We start from the raw sequence: 20,295 nt of genomic DNA on the forward strand, positions 1-20,295 counted from the left end.
AGTTGTGAATCCAGGAGAACCCCCAGATTACACACACGGTCTGTTTAGAGTAGTGCCACCCCATCCAAGACCAAAGGTGGCAATTCTCCATGGGCCAAAGAACCCCAAATCCAGAGCCACCCAGTCTTGCCAGGATTCAGTTTCAACCTCTTGCTCCCCATACAGCCCCTAACAGCCTTCAGGCACTGTGAGAGGGAGGACACGGCATCGCTTAATTCACCACAGACTGAGAGATACAGCTGAGTATCATCAGCATATTGATGATACCTCAGTCCATGGTGATGGATGATCTCACCGAATGGCTTCATATAAATGTTGAACAGAAGTGGAGAGCACCGAGCCCTGTGGGCGAGGGCTGAATCTCTCTTCTCCTATCGACACTGACTGAGAGTAGCTGCAGAGGAAGGAAGTAAACCAGGATAGCACAGAGCCACCACTCTCATCCTGCGAAGCTGCTCCAGAAGAATACCATGGTTGATGGTATCGAGAGCTGCTGAGAGGTCAAGTAGAGCAAGGATGAATGCACTACCTCTATCCCGTTCCTTCCAGAGATCATCCAAAAGTGCGACCAGTGCTGTTTCTGTCCCATATCCAGGCCTGAATCCTAACTGGTAGGGATCTAGATAATCCGTTTCATCCAGAAACCTCTGGAGCTGCCGCGCAACTACTTTCTCAACCACTTTTGCCAAAAAGGGAAGATTGGAGACAGGTTGGAAATTATCCAACAGGGTGGAATCCAGAAATGGCTTCTTAAGAAGAGGGCGGATCACAGCCTCCTTAAAGTACTTGGGCACTACCCTGTAGGGAAGCATTAATCACCACCAGAGTCTGCCCGCCTATCAGCTCCCGGGAAGCTTTCACAAGCCAGGAGGGACATGGGTCTAAAATACAAGTGTTTGCGTACATACTCCCTAGGATCCTGTTCACTTCCTCAGGAGTGATAGGGTCAAACTGTTCCCAAATAACAGAGCAAGAACCTGCCTCAGGGGCTTCCGATGGACCAGCAACCACACCAACATCTAACTGGGAATGAAGTCGATTTTGTCTTCCAGAAAATCCATAAATTCCTCAGCTCACCCCTTCAGGTGGACCTCAATCTCCTCCTTCCCCAGGAGGAGGAGGAGGCGGCTCACCTTAAAGAGGGTCGCTGGGCGATTATCTGCAGACACAATTAGTACGGAGAAGTATTTACATTTCGCTACATAAATCGCCACAAGGTAAGCCTTAATAGCAGCTCTTACCCATGTTAGGTCAAGTTCATCCCTTGTCTTTCACCAGTGGTGCTTTAGAAGTCTCTTCATCCATTTCAGCCCTCTCAGTTCCTCTATATACCACAAAGGGCAGAGAGGTCTATGGATGAGGAGAGATTGCATGGGCGCAATGCGGGTTGTATTTGGGTTGAGTAATGATTTAACTTTACTAGAAGTTGTCAGGTGATCAGTTATGCTTGATTCTCTTCTCAGATTCTTCCTCAGCCAGTGTTTGTAAGAAGACTTCCACAAAGAAGAAAGAAAAGCCCATGTTACTTAAGGATTATGAGAGAAAAGTTATGGTGGAGAAGGCAGGGTAAGATGTAAAAAGTTGCACTACTTCATAATTAATATTTAGTCTAGAGATGTTGAGCACTAAGAATTTATCTTGCTTAAATGATTTAAGAAAGGAGTGTAATTGGGATAGCATTAGGTATATTTTACACTTATTTTCGAAGATTTATCAAGTCATTGATAAAACATGGATGATACTTATTTGAACCTTTAACTTCATGATAACCCCATATATGAACATTAAAGAAGAAAACCGATACATCCAAATTGTACACAATAAGGAACAAACAGCTTCTGTAGAACACATACTGTGTTTTCCCGAAAATAAGACCTACCCTGAAAATAAGCCCTGGCCTAATTTTTAAGTATGTGCCTAATATAAGCTCTACCCAAAAATAAGCTCTAGTGAAGAGGGATGAGTGTGGCCAGCACAGGAGGTGGTGAGTGCATGTGGGCCGATGGTATCTGGCAGCAGCTGCAGACCACACAGCACAGGTGAGTTGATTATCTGTCCAAGCAGCAGCCCGTGCCTTGCCCCCGTGCATGCGGGGCAGAGACCCAAGGACCAGCTGGCTGTGGGAGGTGCCCATGCATATGCAGCAGAGCTGAACTGGGGTGACGCCTTGCGTGCCCACAGAGAGGGCGCTGCATGCCACCTCTGACACACGTGCCATAGGTTAGCCATCACGCGCCTATACACTAATGCTCAAAGTTTAGGGAACAAATAGGATGAACTCGAAGTATTAGTACATGAAGGCAGATATGATATAGTTGCCATTACTGAAACTTGGTGGGATGACACTCGTGACTAGAATGTACTGATGGAAGGATACGAACTATTCAAAAGAAACAGACCTAACAAAAGAGGAGCTGGAGTTTCATTATATGTAAAGGATCACTACATCTCTACAGAAATACCCAAAACCAAGGATGAAAACCTCATAGAATCCATATGGGTCAATATAAAAGGTGGGGGAATGATATTGCTATAGGCCACCCAACCAAGCAGAAGAAATAGATGAACTCTTTGTTAATCAATTAATAAATGTATGTAGGAAACATATCACAGTGATAATGGCAGACTTTAACTACCCTACTATCAACCAGGAGACAAACTGCAACAAATGGGAGATCAAATAGATTCCTAACCAACTTAACTGACAACTTTGTCAACCAAATCAGGGGTCACCACATTTCAGACATCAGGGGCCACTAAATTCATAATTTTAAATCCTGCGTACAGGGGTGAAATGTACTTACCTTTCCTACCGGTTCGCTGATGTGCACGTGCCATCGTCTGCACGCATGCCATCGTCGCATGCGTAAAGCCTGCGCATGGGCAGATGGTCAAAACCAGGACGTGACAGAGCCTGCTGCTGGGGGAGAGGGGGGGCAGAGCCTCCCGCTGCCGGTGCTACTGCTTCTCTGAACTACCCGCCACTGGCACTACTGACTCCTGTGAGACGGATAAAGCCAGCAGCATTTCACCCCTGCCTGCAGACCACTAATATGATCTGCCTAATGACTGGCTGGGTGGTCATGTGACTGGGTGGGTGCGGCCAACTCAATGTCACTCATGTCAAGGGGTGCCTCGCCAGCCTCTACTTGCTCCTCTCCTCCCAGCCATTCCTTGCCTGCCTGCCCGGCCTTCTTAGGGCTCCAACAGGAAGCATTGGAGCTAATTAGCCACCACGAGAAAGAGTTGGCAAAACAGCTGACTCAGTTCAAATTGGATCTGACCGAGAAGGAGGCTCAGCAGAAGCACCTCACTGAGGACTACGAGTTTAGGCTTTCCAAGCAGAGGGAAGACCTGCGGGAGTGCAAGGCCAGGTATCAGCGCCTGGAGGCTCAGCAGGCTGAGATGGTCAGCCAGTTCCAGGCCATGAGGCAGTCCCACTTGAACAAGGCCCTCCGGCTCTTTGCCACCAGTGGCGCTTCCCTCTAGTTTTCGCTAAAGCTCCACACCAGGAGGCTGAAGCAGACCCCAAGTCAGAATTTCTCCCCCTCTCCGACGCACACAAAAAGACCCAGAAGGGGAGACTCTGCAGCAACACAAACGTTCATTGCACGTATCTGTACCAGGGGCTGTAATTTGAAGATCCCTGATTTAGTGCAATATAAAAAATTCAAATAAGTTTTCTGGGGACCACCAAATTTTTCTCATCCACAGACCAATAGTTGGTGACCGCTGACCTAAATGGTCAGAGAAGGGAACTCCTGGGACATTATTTTAAAACTTTATTGAATAAACCACACTGGCATAGAAGAAGGGAACTAGGGGAAAAACTATACTGGACCTAACGTAATTCTTACTAATAGAAAAGAAGTGATAGAGGGAGTTGAAGTTGCTGGAACCTTGGGCAAGAGTGATCACGTCATACTGGAATTCAATATAATACAAACACAAACAATAGAATATAATCCAACCAGCATCTTAAACTTTAAAAGGCTGATTTTAACAAACCCAGAGAGAGCCTAAACAAATTTTCATGGATAAAAATCCTAAAGGAGAAAACAAGAAACATGGGAAACATTGAAAAATATGATCATAAAAGCCCAATCCAACACAATACCACTGGAAAAGAAAAACAAGAAATCCAAGAAGAAACCAGCATGGTTGCACAACCATCTCTCTGATAAAGAGAAAAGGGATGTATAAAAATGAAAAGAGGGACACATAACAAAGGCTGAATATCAGCAGATAGCCTAATCTGTAAAGATGCAGTCAGGAAAGCAAAGGCTCAGAATGAACAAAGACTTGTAACAAAAGTCAAAAATAATAACATTTCTTTTAACATATAAACAACAAGAAAAAAAGTCAAGGAAACAGTCCATTAAAGACAGAAGATGGTAAGGGAATAACAGGCAGTAGAGAGAAAGCACAGCTGCTTAATTCATTCTTTGCATCAGTTTTCACACAAAAAGACTATAGCCCAATCTACCAAAAACATAACTGTAAAAGTTAGACTAGAAATAAAAATTAAAATAAGCATGAAAATAGTAAGAGAACACCTTTCTAACCTTGAATATAAATCACCGGGATCTGATGGATTACACCCCAGAGTTCTGAAGGAGCTGGCAGATGTTATCTCAGAACCATTGTATCATACCTTTAAAAAATCTTGGAGCACCAGCGGGCAGGATAAGAAACATTCTTCCTTCGCTTGCACCTTGACAATAACAGGGAGGTGGGTGGATGGAATGCAGGGGTAAGAGAGTGGTATTCAAGCATCCGTCAGCTTCCATGAGACATGCTGGCATCTCAAGGACATGCCAAGCAGATGTCCCGGCGTGGCTGGCTGTTTCCCATAACAAATGAACAGAAGCGATTGGTGGACATTTTGGACTGTGAGTGGCCCGTAGGGAAAAGGGGGACTTAACTACACTCACTTTTGTGCGGAAAACCAGACCTGGTTTCGCTTCTTCTGTGCCAGTGTGGTTTATTCAATAAAGTTTTAAAATAACGTCCCAGGAGTTCCCTTTTCGGGATTCGCTAACTGGACAGTTGACATCAAACCAGCTCTCCATATAGCTGCCTACCTGGACTCCACCAGGAAGTTGGCAGCTTCAAGATGTCAGCAGCTGACAAAGAAAGAGATGGTGGGGCCCAAGCCAGGGGAAGCCCCCTCTCAAGAGGTCCCAGCAGCAGCTGAAGCCAAAGCCAGGATGCAAGCGGCACGTCCTAAACAGAGAAGCCAGAGCAACAGCCCATGCTCAAGGGGGAAAGAGTGATGGAAGGTGTTCTGTCCCCGTCTCACACACGCACACAAACAGTCAGCCAGGAGTTAATAAAACCAGCAATCAGGAATTCCTTTGAGATAACAGAATTGGCAGCAACCCAGTAGCTGCCTGCCAAAGACTTTACTCACAAAGGGAGGTTTTTCTCCTCCGTCCGATACACCAAAATAAGTCCACAAAGCCAAATAATTGTCAAATTCAGTCCATAATAAATCCAAGGAGGGCATATAACGAAGTTCCAGAAATGCAGTATGACTTGCTAGCTTTTCAGTTTTGTCCGTCACAAGGCCTGAATGGCAACCACACCCCCTTTTATCCCCTGTGGGGTGTGGTCCAGTGACTCAGCTTAATCTCTGGCACGCCTCTTTCTCTGCTGCGCACGCTTATCTTTCTGACGTTGTCGGGGATCCGGCCAAGACTCATCTCCGTCGCTGTCTTAACTGCGGCTGCTCGGAAGTGCCTGGCTCCTGGCCTATCTCTTGGCCTTCGGACGACACCTGAGGCATTGCCAGAGAGGAGGGTCCTGGAGAGGGAGGCCTTGCCAACTCCTCTCCTTCACTTTCGAAGTCTTCTTCCTCTGATAAGACGGGCTTGGGGGTCGGAGTCACAACAGAAGGCCCCAGGGGCTGATGGCCAAGCCACATAGGGTAGGCGGTAGAAGTGGAGCACCAACAGATTAATCCTGGAATCACGGTGACCCAGAGGAGCAATTGGAATGCTAGGTGAGCAGCTAAGTGGGATGACCCAACTGAGTGGAAGTTCCCAGCCACGGTTCCCAGTCTGTCGATGGAATAGCTGAAGGAGAAGTTCAGCGGGCTGGAAGTCCAGGGAGCCACCTCAATGAGGGCCATGACTGTGGGAGCTGGGATGAGTGCCATGAAACTGCTGCCTTCCCCATCTCCCACCCTCCTGCCGCCAATGGTGCCACCTCTACTTGGGGCAGTGAGAGCCCCCCAGCAAAAGAACAGTGGCTCCTGTTCCCGCCGCCTCCCCACTGTTGGACAAGGGGCCGGCACACGCAGCTCCAGCGGAAGCTGGGGTCCTTGGTCAGACACCCCTGGCAGCAGTGGGGTTGCCACCTGGATACTTCTTGGTGCAAGAGAACCGATGGGCGACCCAACAACTTGGCCTATTTCTTTTTTTTTATAAGTTTTTTTATTTATTTTCTATTAAAAAAAAAGATATATTTATTTTTTATTTATTTTTATTTTATTTCAAATTTATATACCGCACCTTCTCTCGAAAGACTCAGGGCGGTGTACAGCCAGATAAAAACATACAATACAAACATTAAAAAACAATTAAAAGGATATATATTAATTTGGCCCCAGTTTAAGATAACAAACCAATTAAAAATTAAAAATATGTTAAGCCAGCCCGGCTTGCTGGAAAAAGAAGGTTTTAAGGGCACAGCGGAAGGCACCGAGGTCTTGGATTCTCCTTATCTCTGGGGGCAACTGATTCCAGAGGGTAGGTGCCCCCACAAAGAAGGCCCTCCCCCTGGGGGTCACCAGCCTACATTGTTTGGCTGATGGCACCCCTGAGGAGGCCCTCTCTGTGGGAGCGCACAGGTCGGTGGGAGGTCATCGGTAGCAGCAGGCGGTCTCGAAGATAACTAGGTCCTATGCCGTGGAGCGCTTTAAAGGTGGTAACCAACACCTTGAAGCGCACCTGGAAGACCACTGGGAGCCAGTGCAGCTCACGTAGGAGCGGTGTTATATGGGAGCGCCAGGCGGCTCCCGTGATTACCCACGCGGCCACATTCTGGACCAGTTGGAGCCTCCAGGTACTCCTCAAGGGGAGCCCCATGTAGAGAGCGTTGCAGTAGTCCAGGCGCGAGGTGACGAGGGCCTGAGTGACTGTGCACAGGGAATCCCGATCAAGAAAGGGCTGCAACTGGCGAATCAGGCGAACCTGACAAAAGGTCCCCCGGGCTACAGCCGTCAGATGTTCCTCCAAGGACAGCTGCGTATCCAGGAGGACTCCCATATTGCGTGCCCTTTCCACGGGGGCTAAAGACTCGCCCCTGATAGTCAGTGATGGAGTCAACTGACTATATCGGGATGCCGGGAACCACAGCCACTCAGTCTTGGAAGAGTTGAGCTTGAGCCTGTTCCTCCCCATCCAGATCCTCACAGCCTCCAGGCACTGGGACATCACTTCAAGGGCATCGTTGGGGTGGCCTGGGGTGGAGATGTATATAAACATTTCATCTCTCCTTAAACAGTGTGTTGTCTTGATTACAAATATTTCTGTACAGCATCCTTCCACAAATTATATACATTGAACAATTATACCTTGTGTAACTTCATTTACTTCATAACATATCTTCTAGTACAAATACAATAACATTAAACAGTTATTCTCTCTTTTTTTTTTAATTTGATTTTTATTATAACATATAGTGTGATACATTCAATACATTTTCGGTTCATTGGTGCAAATATATACATATATACATCTACATGCATTATTACTTATCTTTTATTTGATATTGTTTCTTAAAGCTAAATTTAATTTCAAAACATTTAAAGATAATAGTGCTCAAATCTCTAAGACTAAATGTAATACTGTTCATTTCTCCATGGATTTTGTTGATTAATTAATACTTAATCTCTATACTCTATTTCCTTCTTTATTTCTTTTCCCCATCCATTCGTACCACATGTTCCACACGCTATAAAATTCCGAATCTTCTCTGTCATTAATTTCTGAAGTCAATTTTCATTTCGGCACACTCCAGTATTTTCCCTATAACATGTTCTTGAGGTGGTATTTGTTTTTCTTTCCAATACTGGGCAAAGGAAATTCTAGCGGCTGTCAGAATATGTATAATTAAGTACTTTTTCTTTTTTGCATATTCAATTTTCAAAATTCCCAGGAGAAAGGCTTTTGGTTCGAAATCAATTTTTTTTTTTTATTATTTCTCTAATCCACATCCATATCATCCTCCAGAATTTTTGTGCCTGATTACAAGTCCACCAGCAGTGATAGAAAGTACCCTGCTGATGGTCACATTTCCAACATTTAGGGCTCGAATTGGGGTAGATCTTCGCTATCCTAGCTGGGGCCATATGCCATCTATAAAACAGCTTGTATTGGTTTTCCTTGTAAACCGTCGCCTTTGTCATTTTAAGATTATTATTCCATATTGAATCCCATTCGTTCAGATTTATATTCTGTCCGATATTTTTGGCCCATGCTAACATCGGTTCTTTAACTACCTCCTCTGCCATATCGTACTCCAATAAGTAATTATATAATTTAGCTAGAATTTTGTCATCCGTACCCATCCATATCTTGTCAAATCCATTTATGCTCGTCTCAATGCCAAATTCCTCCTTATCTTTTTTATATCTGGATTTAATTTGGTTATATGGCCACCAGTCTATAGAAATACCTTGTTCCATCAATTCTTCCCTTGTTTTAAGATTCCCTCCCCCATCTAATAATTCATTGTATCTGACCGTTTTACCCATTTCTAATACATTTGGATATATTATAGCCTCCATGGTGGAAAGCCATCTCGGAATTTTCCTAAAGTGCTTCTGTCTCATCTCTCCCCATATTTGTATCAAGATCTCCCTTATTTTATGCCTATGGAAATAAGTTTTCATCTTCTTCCCAGTATCCCAGAGATATGCATGCCAACCCTTCTGGAGATCATGCCCTTCTAAAGTTAACAGTCTTTTATTTCTCAGGGTTGCCCAATCTTTCAGCCATACTAGGTTTGCAGCTTTTTGATATAACTCCCATTTAGGTAATCTGAAACCCCCTCTTTCCTTCTTGTCCTGTAAATTCCTAATTGCTATTCTTGGTTTCTTTCCCTCCCAAATAAATTTTCTGATGATGCTATTGAGCTCCCAATTTTTTTTAAATCTAATTTAACAGGGACCATTTGGAATAGATACAATAACTTGGGTAATATGCTCATTTTTATTGCCGCAATTCTACCTAATAATGATATCTGTAGTCTTCCCCACTTTTCTAGATCCTGTTTAATATTTCTAATCAATGGTAAATAATTATCCTCTCTGAGGGCCGAGCACCTTGATGAAATCCACACCCCCAGGTATTTTACCTTCTTGGCGGTGTTGGATCTCCATTGATTCTTCCAGTGCTTTTTTTCTTACCTCCGTCATATTTTTTGTTAATAATTTAGTTTTGGATTTATTTAATTTAAGGCCTGCTACCTCTCCGTAAGTGCCCAATTCTTCCAAAATTTTAGTGCCTGATTCTAATGGTTCTTCCGTAATTAATACCACATCATCTGCAAATGCCTGTGTCTTATATATCTCTTTTCTGATTGTTAAACCCTTTATTTCATTGTTGTTCCTAATCTTTCTCCAAAGTACTTCTAGTGCTAAAATAAATAAAAGTGGGGATAGAGGGCACCCTTGTCGGACCCATTTTCTAATTTGAAAAGCTTTAGTTAATTCTCCATTCAGTAATATGTTAGCCTTTTGTTTTTGATAGATTGTGGATATCGTATTGACAAAATTTGATCCAAATTCCATTTGGATAATTTGTTGTTTCATAAATTGCCAATTAAGATTGTCGAATGCCTTTTGGGCGTCGACAAAGACCAATGCCATTTCTTTGTTCGGGTGTTCCTCATAGTATTCCAATATGTCTATTATCATCCTTGTATTATTCCTGATTTGCCTCCCAGGGAGGAATCCATTTTGATCACTGTGTATTAATTTATTCAGAATTATTTTTAGCCTTCCTGCTAAGATGCCCATATAAATTTTGTAGTCCGTATTCAGGAGGGAGATCGGTCTATAATTTTTAATTAATTTTGGATCCTCTCCTTTTTGGAGGAGAGTAATATACCCCTTTCTCCATGATTCTGGAATTTTGGATTCTGTTAGGGCCTCATTATAAATTTCTAACAGCTTTGGTAATAAAATTTCCTCCAAATCCGATTTTTTATAGAATTCCCCTGGGAATCCATCTGGGCCTGGGGATTTGTTCTTTTTAAGTTTAGATATTACCGTTTTTAATTCTGTCATCGTTATTTCTTTATTAAGTATTTCTTTATCCTCTTCCCCGATCTTTGGGAGACTTTCTTTTGACAAGTATTGGACCACCTTTTCGTTGGGAATTTGTTCTTCCGCATACAGAGCCGCATAATACTCTCGGGCAATCTCCAATTTATCTTCCTGTTTATTGTTAAGATGGCCTTCCGGGTCTTCCAATTGATGAATTATGCCTTTCTCTTTTTCTTTTTTTAACCTGTAGGACAGCCACCTGCCCGGTTTGTTTGCATTTTCAAAATAATATTGTTTGGTTCGTTTCATTTTGTACGCCAATTCCTCTTGATCGATAATATTTAATTTGTGCCGTATAACCATCCAGTTTTCTTTAACAACCTTATTATCTGGTTTTTGTTGTAGTTCCCTCTCAGCTTTCCCTAATTCTTCTATCAGTGCCTTCTGCCTCTCTCTTCTTTCCTTATTTCTATGTGCACTATACGATATTGCTAGTCCTCTTATGTACGCTTTCATTGTATCCCATATGATACCTCGAGATGTTACTTCCTTTTCATTTACTTCAGAAAATAGATTTAATTCTGTTTTTACTTTCTCAACATTTTGCTTGTCCTTTAGAAATTGATTATTTAATCTCCATCTTGTATTTCTTCTCTTGTGCGTACATTCCCATTTAACCTCTAATGGATTATGGTCTGCCCAAATGTTGGGCATAATTTCTGTTGACTTAATATCTAACCCTATATCTCTGCTTACCCACATCATATCAATCCTGGACCAAGATTTTTTAGGGTTAGAATAATATGTATACTGCCTCTTATGTGGGTGCAGAACCCGCCAAATATCCACTAGATTAAGTTCTTCTACCATATCAAAGAATGGTTTTGGTAAATTTTTCCTCTTTTTCTTTTTACCTTTGGTCCCCTTATAGTCTCTATTCGAATCTATTACCCCATTAAAATCCCCAATTATGCAAATCTTGCTCTTATCCATCATGCTTAATCTCTCTCCTAATTTTTTATAAAAGTCTCCTAAGTTTTCATTCGGAGCATAAATTGCTGTTAATAAAATTGGATAATTGCCTCTTTTAACTTCCACCATTAATATCCTTCCCTTCGGGTCTGCATATTTTAGTTCGGCTTTTATTTCCTTCTTGATGTACAATGCTACTCCCCTCTTCTTTTTGTCAGCTAGAGATGCATAAAGATTCCCCAATTTCTTATATTCCAAATATTTTTGATTTTCCTTTTTAATATGAACCTCTTGAAGACACACTATATCCATATTTTGTTTAGCTAATTTTGTAAAAAAAAAATTTCTCTTTTTATTATCATTCAGGCCATTTACGTTGATCGATATCAATTTCCAATCATCCATCTCTTAATTTTTGTATACTATCCTAATACTTGTTGGCGCGTGTAACTCTTTGTGGTCTTCGGTCTTTCTTTGTCTCTTTACTATCCTTATCTTCCTCCTCCTTCTCCTTTGATGTCCCTTCTTTCTCTCTTTTCTGCTGGGTTGCTTCTTCTTCAGATGTTATCGCCTCTAACTCCTCTTTACTCTTCAGATGCTCGTAATTGATCCAAGAACTCTTGAGCTGCTACTAAGCTATCTATCTTAACTTTATTCCCTTGCCACATGATCCACATGCCTTCCGGTAAAATCCACCTAAAAAGGATATTCCTTTTGTTTAATTGAGTAGCCAAAAACCTATAATCTCTCCTTATCTCCCTTACCCTCCTTGGAATTTGTTTCAATATAATCACCTCCTTTCCCTTATACATGACTGGTTCATCTCTTGCCATACTATAGAAGATATCCTTTACCTCTTCCTTGTGAATCTTATATGCACCTCCCTTGGCAATTTATTTCTTCGTGCATAATTTGTCTGGACCCTATATGCCTTATCAATTTCCTTTATAATATCCAATTTATCTTGTTGCAACACCTCAGCAATTAATTCCGCCATCACCTGGCCCAGATCTTCTTCCTTATCTTCCGCAATGTTTTGGAAACGGAGATAGAAGGAGGCTCGATCCATTTCCAATTGGGTAATTGAGTCTGCCAATTCCCTATTCTGTGCCATCAGTTTTTGGTCAACTGTATCTAATTTTTTTTCCTGTTGTTCCATTTTAACTTCCATCTTTTTAATCTTCTGTGTATTGGTTTGTATCGATTCCTGTATACCAATCATTTTTTGATCTAATGCCCTAATATCTGTCTTCAGTTCAGTATGGTTACTAGACATTTTTTCTTGCATCATAATCATCGTGTCCTGTATTGCTGTCAGTGTTGATTGCATTGCTTGCATTGTGGGTATCATTCCTGATTTCTCCATTTTAGAGAGACCTTCAGTCGATTTCTGCATAGCAGGTGATGTCGTGATCGTGGGATTTGAGGGTGTTTTCTTTCCTGTTTTTGTCACCGTGGATGAGAGGCTCGTCATCTCCTTTAATACCTTTTTCTGTTTTCTTATTATCTTTTCAATGTTTTTCCAGATTGTCATCCGCCAATATTTAACTGCCTCTATCAAGTGTATTTATATTAAATCGTTCCCCCCGTTCCACTATTCAATATTGTTTAGTAATACAATAATTCAGATTTTTATCCGTTGCACAAATCTATCTTGTAATAAGTCACTTATTAATCAATATTTAAACTAATTTGAACTAAGATAACCTTCTCACCTGCTATCACTACTTAAGCAAATGAGCTTTACCTATCCTTATTTAACACTTAAGCACTGATGACTTTCTAATATATCTTAAGTAATTTAAGTACACATATCAATAATTAATTAATTATGCAATCTCAGTATTAAGTATTTCAAGTTATAAAAAGCTAATCAAAATTAAGAATCAATAATTGAAAGAAGAAGAAAGGAGGAGAAGAAAAGAAACAATCCAATTATAGAATATATAAGATTATAGAGTGTATAAATTCCTTAATAAAAAAATATCTAAAAAATACTTAATAAATTTTAAATAAGTTCACAATTAATTTAGATTATCTGAAATGAAATATATAATATATATAATATTGATATAGATATATAATTATAGATATATAGATTTTCTAATGGTTTTTTTGTTGTTATTTGCCCAACTTGTTAATTAATTGATTGCTCAATAACTTCTCTCAATCATAAAAGAGCAAAAGGAAGAAGCAACCAAAAATATAAAAAAGTTCTTTTACAACGATGCAGCAGGCACACTTTGCTGTATAATCCGCTTCGCGTTGCTCTTAAGTTCAATCACTCTCCATTTGCATTGTCATTCAGATTTCATCAGCCATGTTGTCTTCCCCAAGGGCTCCTTCTCACTCTCTCGGCTCCAGATAGTCTTATTATTAGTCCTGACAATTGCCGCACTTCCGAAATCCAGTTTCCTTTATTCAAATAGTCTATTCCACACTCTCAGCTTTCGAAGTTTATTTGCTCAAAACAAAATATCAATCCAATCCCCTGGAAGCGCCGTCTCCCGTTCTAAAAGTATCCTCAGTCTCACCGGCTCGTCTGCGATCTCGCTTCCCACAGATCTCCAGCCTCACAATCGCCGCCAATTCCTTCCAGGATCCTCTTATCCGACGCAGCCAGCACAATCCAATTAAACTCACTCCGAGCGTGTTCAGGGGAGAGTAGGTATGAATGATAATAGGCACCAACTTCACCGAAATCTTCTTGCTTCCTGTCTTTTGTTGGCTATCACAGCTTCAAGTCTGCCATTTAAGGCAGACGTGCCGCGTTAGTTTGACAGCTGTCGGTCCAGCAGAGAGTGCTTGCTCCTCACCGCTCTGCCTGCTGACAGCCCGCTATTGTCCGCGGAGCTCTCCGAGCTCCCACGCCTCGAAGGGACCCCAAAACACAACGAAAAAGTGGCGCTGCAAGCAGCGATCGCTGTCACAGCGCCATATCGCTGGGATTCACCAAACGGAAGTCTGAAAACAGTTATTCTCATCGTACTCATATTATCAATTGCCATTTTATTCTTATCTCTATCTTAAGATATTTTCTATTCTTATTGTCTTCTTTTATTTCCAATTTCCATTTTTTTCCCTTTTAGCATTGATAAAATACTTCCCATATCATATAGTAATGAGTTTGTTCTTTTTCTTTAATTGCTAGTGTTAGTGTATTCATTTCTGCACATTCTAATATTTTCCTAATCACCTTCTCTTCAGTATGAATCTCTTCACTTTTCCAATACTGTGCAAATACAATTTTAGCTGCTGTTAATACATGAATAATTAAATATATATTTTCTTTGTTATAAGTTTCAGGTAAGATCCCCAACAAGAATATTTCTGGTTTAAACTCAATACGTTGTTTTATCATCTTTATTTTTGTCCAATACTTCTTTGCTTCTCCACGTGTCCACCACATATGATAATAAGATCCAGGTATCTGGTGGCACTTCCAATATTTAGCTGATTTGTCTTTAAACATCTTTGCCAATCTCGCTGGTGGAAGATGCCATTTATAAAACATCTTATATAAATTCTCTTTATATGCAGTTGACATCGTTAATTTATACCGTATTTTTGGAGTATAAGACATACTCCAAAAGGGTGGAAATGTTGGTGCGTCTTATACACCGAATAGAGCAATTTTTGGCCTCCCGAAGCCCCACCCAGCTCATCCCATTTTTGTGAAAAATGGGCCCGTTTTTTGCAAAAAAACAGGGTGCGCAGAGTTTTTGCCCTCCCCCAGCCCCCAGGAGCACTCCTGCAGGCCTCCCAAACCCTCTGCATGTCCTGTTTTTCACAAAACAGGCCTGTTTTTTGCCCATTTTTCACAAAAATGGCATTTTTGCCCTCCCCCAGCCCCCAGGAGCACTCTGCAGGCCTCTCAAACCCTCTCCGTGCCCCATTTTTCACAAAAATGGGCTCATTTTCCGACCATTTTTGTGAAAAACGGCACGCAGACTGTTTGGGAGGCCTGCAGAGTGATCCTGGGGGCCAGGGAGGGCAAAAACCTTTTTTTTCTTACTTACTTCTTCGAAATCTTGATGCATCTTATAGTCTGAAAAATACGGTAATTCCTGTCCCACAGTTTCTGCTATATATATACTTTTTTAATTTGATTTATATGCCGCCCTTCTCCAGAGACTCAGGGCGGCTTACAATGCGTTAAGCAATAGCCTTCATACTTTTGTATATATTTATACAAAGTCAGTTTATTGCCCCCATAATCTGGGTCCTCATTGTACCTACCTTAGAAAGGATGGAAGGCTGAGTCAACCTTGAGCCTGGTGAGATTTGAACTTGCAGTAATTGCAGGCAGCAGATGTAAGTGGATGTTAATTAGTCTGCTGAGCCAACAGAGCTCTTTATTTATCTATCGTATAACCGAAAATTTTCTCCCATGCTATTATTGTCTCCTTTACTTGTTCCTCTGCTAGCTTTTCACCCAATAAATAATTATACAGTTTCTTTATTAATCTTTCATCTGTTCCTTTTAGGATTTTATCCAATTCTGTTGGTTTTTTATAAAAACCTTGTGATTTTACGTCTTTTTCATATCTAGAATATATCTACACTTGTGCATACCATGTTAAATTGATCTCTTGCTCACTCATTTCCTCTTTCATTTTCAGTTCCCCCTTTTCATTCAAAATGTCTTTGTACCTAACAATATTTCCCATATTAATAACATTTGGGTGAATCAATGCTTCCATTGTTGAAAGCCAGACCGGTATCCTCAAATAATGTTGTTCTTTAGTTTTCTCCCATACCAACATTAGTGCATTTCTTATATAATGTCTCTGAAAATATCCATCTATCTTATTTTTCCCATACCACAGAAAAGCAAGCCACCCCAATTGTAAACCATGTTCTTCCAGAGTCAATAATCTTGTGTTCCTCAACACATTTTTTCATCCATGTTAATACCGCAGCCTGGTAATAATACAATTCCCAGTTTGGTAGCCCAAAACTACCTCTGCTTCTTATATCTTGCATCATTTTCAGGCCAATTCTTGCTTTTTTCCCTTGCCAGATATATTTGTGTATTAAGTTCCTCAAATATTTTTTTTTAATTTTATTGGAATAAGTACCGTATTTTCCGGTGTATAAGACGACTGGGCGTATAAGACGACCCCCAACTTTTCCTGTTAAAATATAGGGTTTGGGCTATACTCGCCATATAAGACTGCCCCTCTTCCAATGCACACCAAATAAAAATTAAAAAACATCAACTGGCTCACCTACAATGTAAAAGCAGCTGTGCTAGACCCAAAATTGCCCCTGTAACAAGCAGGAACCTCACACAGCCACAAAAAGCCCCCCCTAAAAACTTTCACACTCTAAACACACACAACACAACACAACTGGCTCACCCACAATGTAAAAGCAGCTGTGCTAGACCCAAAATGGCCCCTGCAACAAGCAGGAACCTCACACAGCCACAAAAAGTCCAAAAAACCAACTTTCACACTTTACACACACAAAATTCCACATACAGCTTTGTGAGATTTTGTGTGTTTGTGTAGTTGGAGTGAAACACTACAGAAACACACTAAATCTCAGAAAGCTGCACAAATATTGTTTTATTTTATTTTATTTTTATTTTTATATGAAAGCTAAATTTAAAACTTCCTAAACTTTAAATGGCTAGGTCTAAAAAAGAACAACTAAAAAAACCCCAATTGACTATTTTTTTTAAAGCTCCCAAAGGGGAAAAAAATTTACCCAATAGAACAGGGGTCTCCAACCTTGGCAACTTTAAGACTTGTAGACTTCAACTCCCAGAATTCCTCAGCCAGCTTTGCTTTGCTGGCTGAGGAATTCTGGGAGTTGAAGTCCACAACTAATTCCTTGCTTGATTGCAGGCAGGGAGTTGCTTGCTTGCCTGAATAGATTCAGGCAATCAAAGCAAGGCAAGCGTTGCGACTAGCAGCTGAGGTAAGCAAGCTGGAGGGGGAAAACTTTTTCCCTTTTACATGGCTCTGGCCATCCCAGCTGAGTTGCAGGGAACTCAGCTGGGATCGTCAGAGCTGGGATCCTCAGAGTAAAAGGTAAAAAACTTTTTTCCTTTTACGTGGTTTCTGGCGATCTCAGCTGAGTTGCAGGGAACTCAGCTGGGATCGTCAGAGCTGGGATGGTCAGAGTAAAAGGGAAAAAAGTTTTTTCCTTTTACGTGGTTTCTGGCGATCCCAGCTGAGTTGCAGGGAACTCAGCTGGGATCGTCAGAGCTGGGATGGTCAGAGTAAAAGGGAAAAAACGTTTTTCCTTTTACGTGGTTTCTGGCGATCCCAGCTGAGTTGCAGGGAACTCAGTTGGGATTGTCAGAGCTTGGATCGTCAGAGCTGGGATCGCCAGAGCCATTTAAGGCTCGTCAGAGCCTTTCGGGCTGGTCTGCCTGGTTACAGGAGAACGACACCTGGCGTATAAGACGACCCCCGACTTTTGAGAAGATTTTCATGTGTTAAAAAGTCATTTTATATGCCGGAAAATCCGGTACAATAGTCTTGGCAATATGTTTATTTTAATTGTTGCTACTCTTCCTACCAGTGATAGGAAGAGACCACTTTTCCAGGTCTATTTGAATTTGTTTCAACCACTTATAATAATTATCTTCTTTAATTGTTACACATCTTGCTATCAGCTGAATCCCAAAGTACTTAACTTTACAATCTGTGAGAAATATGAATTATTCCTGTAAAAAGCATAACCTGAGTAACGCCATTTTAAATGCCATGCTTTACCTGATATAACCTGATTATATAATTTGGTACTGAGGACATGAGAAAGGAAAATGTGTTGTTCCTGAGATGTTTGTTTTGCAGGATATGTGATGCATATTTTTGAGGAAATGGATGTTCTAGTAACATTCCAAAATGGGCCTGAGGAAATGCCTACAATTGATGATACCATTTAGCATGGAAACATCTGTGTAGGATATTTTTGAAGGGTATTGTTGGAGGGGAATTTCCAGGGCGGAACATGTGCCAAATATGTTATATAAGATCTGAAACTGATCTCTAGGGAACCGCGTGTATCCTGTTGTATTGGGCTTCTGTATCCTGAAAACTGTATTTAATTCGTGTAACTGAAGTAGTTAGTATTCCTTCCACCTAGGAAGGAATCCTTTTGCAAAAGTTCATAATAAATCTGCTGTTGTTTCTTGTTCATGCTCTCTGTTTCATTTTTTAAATGGTAATGCTGATTTCTGCATCTGACACAATCTGAATAGCTATTCTCTTTGTTAACTCTCTTTTTTGCTTACCTGTAATATTTTTAACTAAAATCTTAGTTTTCTCTTTATTTATTTTCAGACCTGCCGCTTCTCCATATTCTTTTATTTTTCTTATTAATTTAGGTCCTATTACTAGTGGATCTTCCACAATAAAAGCTAGATCATCCGCAAACACCTGTAACTTGTACTGTTCCCTTTTAATCTCCATACCTTTTATCTCCGTATCTTGTCTAATGTTCCTGTTTAGTACTTCCAGTGCAGGGGTGGTTTCTAAATTTTTTTTACTACCGGTTCTGTGGGCGTGGCTTATTTTGTGGGTGTGGCTTGATGGTCATGTGACAATTATTTAGGATTTAGCAGAGGTACTGGTCTACCAGGCTTTTAACTGCTTGCAGGGCTGTACCGATCTACCCATTTATTTTTGCAGGCACTGGTCTACCCATTTATTTTTGCAGGCACTGATCTACTCATGTATTTTTGCAGGCACTGCAAAATGCGGGGGGTGGTGGGTGGGTGGTGGGTGGGCAGAACCGGTTCGCTGATGTCATATCGTCACCACTACCGGCTTGGCGAAACCGGGCGGAACTGGGAGGAACCCATCACTGTTCCAGTGTCAATATAAACAATAATGGGGACAGGGGACATCCTTGTCTTGTACCTTTCTTAATGCTAACTTTCTCAGTCATATCTCCATTTACCATTATTTTTGCTGTTTGTTTATGATATATCGCCTTGATCATACTAACAAATCTCTCCCCAAAGTCCATCTTTTTTAGCTGAATTAACATAAATTGTCAGTTCACATCAAATGCTTTCTGTGCCTCTAAGAAGAGCAATGCCATTTGCTTCTCTGGATATACTTCATAATACTCCAAAGTATTCAAGATTATTCTCATGTTATCTTTAATTTTCTCTTAGGTAAAAAACCATTTTGGTCTGGATGTATAAATTGATTTAAAAATCGTTTTAGTCTTTCTGCCATTATTGAAACAAATACTTTATAATCTGCATTCAACAGGGATATTGGTCTGTAGTTTTTTATTTGTTGTAAATCTGCATCTTCTTTCTTTTATGGGTAATATATGCTTCCATCCATGAATTCCGTACATTTGCCTCTAACAAAAGTTCATTAAATACTTCCAACATTGGATTACACAAAGTTTCTTGCAGTTCTTTATACAATTTTGCTGGTAAACCATCTGGTCCTGGTGTCTTCCCATTCTTTTGCCTCTTAATTGCTTCTGTTAATTCCATCATTGATATACATTCATCTAACATTGCTTTCACCGATTCAGGTATTTTAGGTAGCTCCGTTTTTTCTAAATATTGTTTTATTTTCTCTTCTGATTTTGACTTCTGATCATATAAATTTTTCTAGTAACTTTGGATCACTTTCTTCTTATCCTCGTAGTATCCTAGTAAGTTTTCCCATATTGTCCATTAACTTATCTAACTATTCCTTTTCTTTCTCTTTTTTCATTTTCTATGCCAGCCATCTTTCTGGTTTATTCGCATTTTCAAAAAAGTTTTGTTTAGCACTTTTAAGTTTTCTTGCTAGGTCTTCTTTATCCATCAAGCTCAGTTTATGTTTCATTAAGTCCATTTGATTCTTTATATCCCTTTTTTGTGGATCTTTTTGCAGTTCTATCTCTAGTCTCTTATATTCTTCTTCTAATATCCTCTAGTTTTGTTTCTTCTTTCTGTTTAGTTTTGCTCTGTATTTTATAGCTAAAACTAATATATGCCTTAGCTGTGTCCCATACAGTTTGTAGTGATGTTTCTTCTTTTCTATTCTCTTTAAAGAAAAAATCTAGTTCTCTTTTCA

At 40.6% G+C, this 20,295-nt stretch overlaps 1 protein-coding gene across 7 annotated transcripts in view; it reads left to right on the forward strand.

Annotated features, from left to right (window-relative positions):
• The window catches only part of KRI1 (KRI1 homolog), a 149,788-nt gene that overhangs the window by 1,960 nt on the left and 127,533 nt on the right, over nucleotides 1–20,295 (forward strand). For all 7 annotated transcript variants that reach the window (XR_015732794.1, XM_034437834.3, XM_034437838.3 and 4 more), the window contains exon 4: nucleotides 1,464–1,566. Coding sequence is in view for 6 of the 7 variants with exons in the window: in XM_034437834.3 (XP_034293725.2) it covers nucleotides 1,464–1,566 (103 nt within the window). In the remaining variant the exon portion in view is untranslated. The remainder of the gene's footprint in view (nucleotides 1–1,463; nucleotides 1,567–20,295) is intronic.

Source organism: Pantherophis guttatus, chromosome 2 (assembly GCF_059756535.1).
Source record: "Pantherophis guttatus breed Tessera chromosome 2, ASM5975653v1, whole genome shotgun sequence".
NCBI lineage: Eukaryota > Metazoa > Chordata > Lepidosauria > Squamata > Colubridae > Pantherophis > Pantherophis guttatus.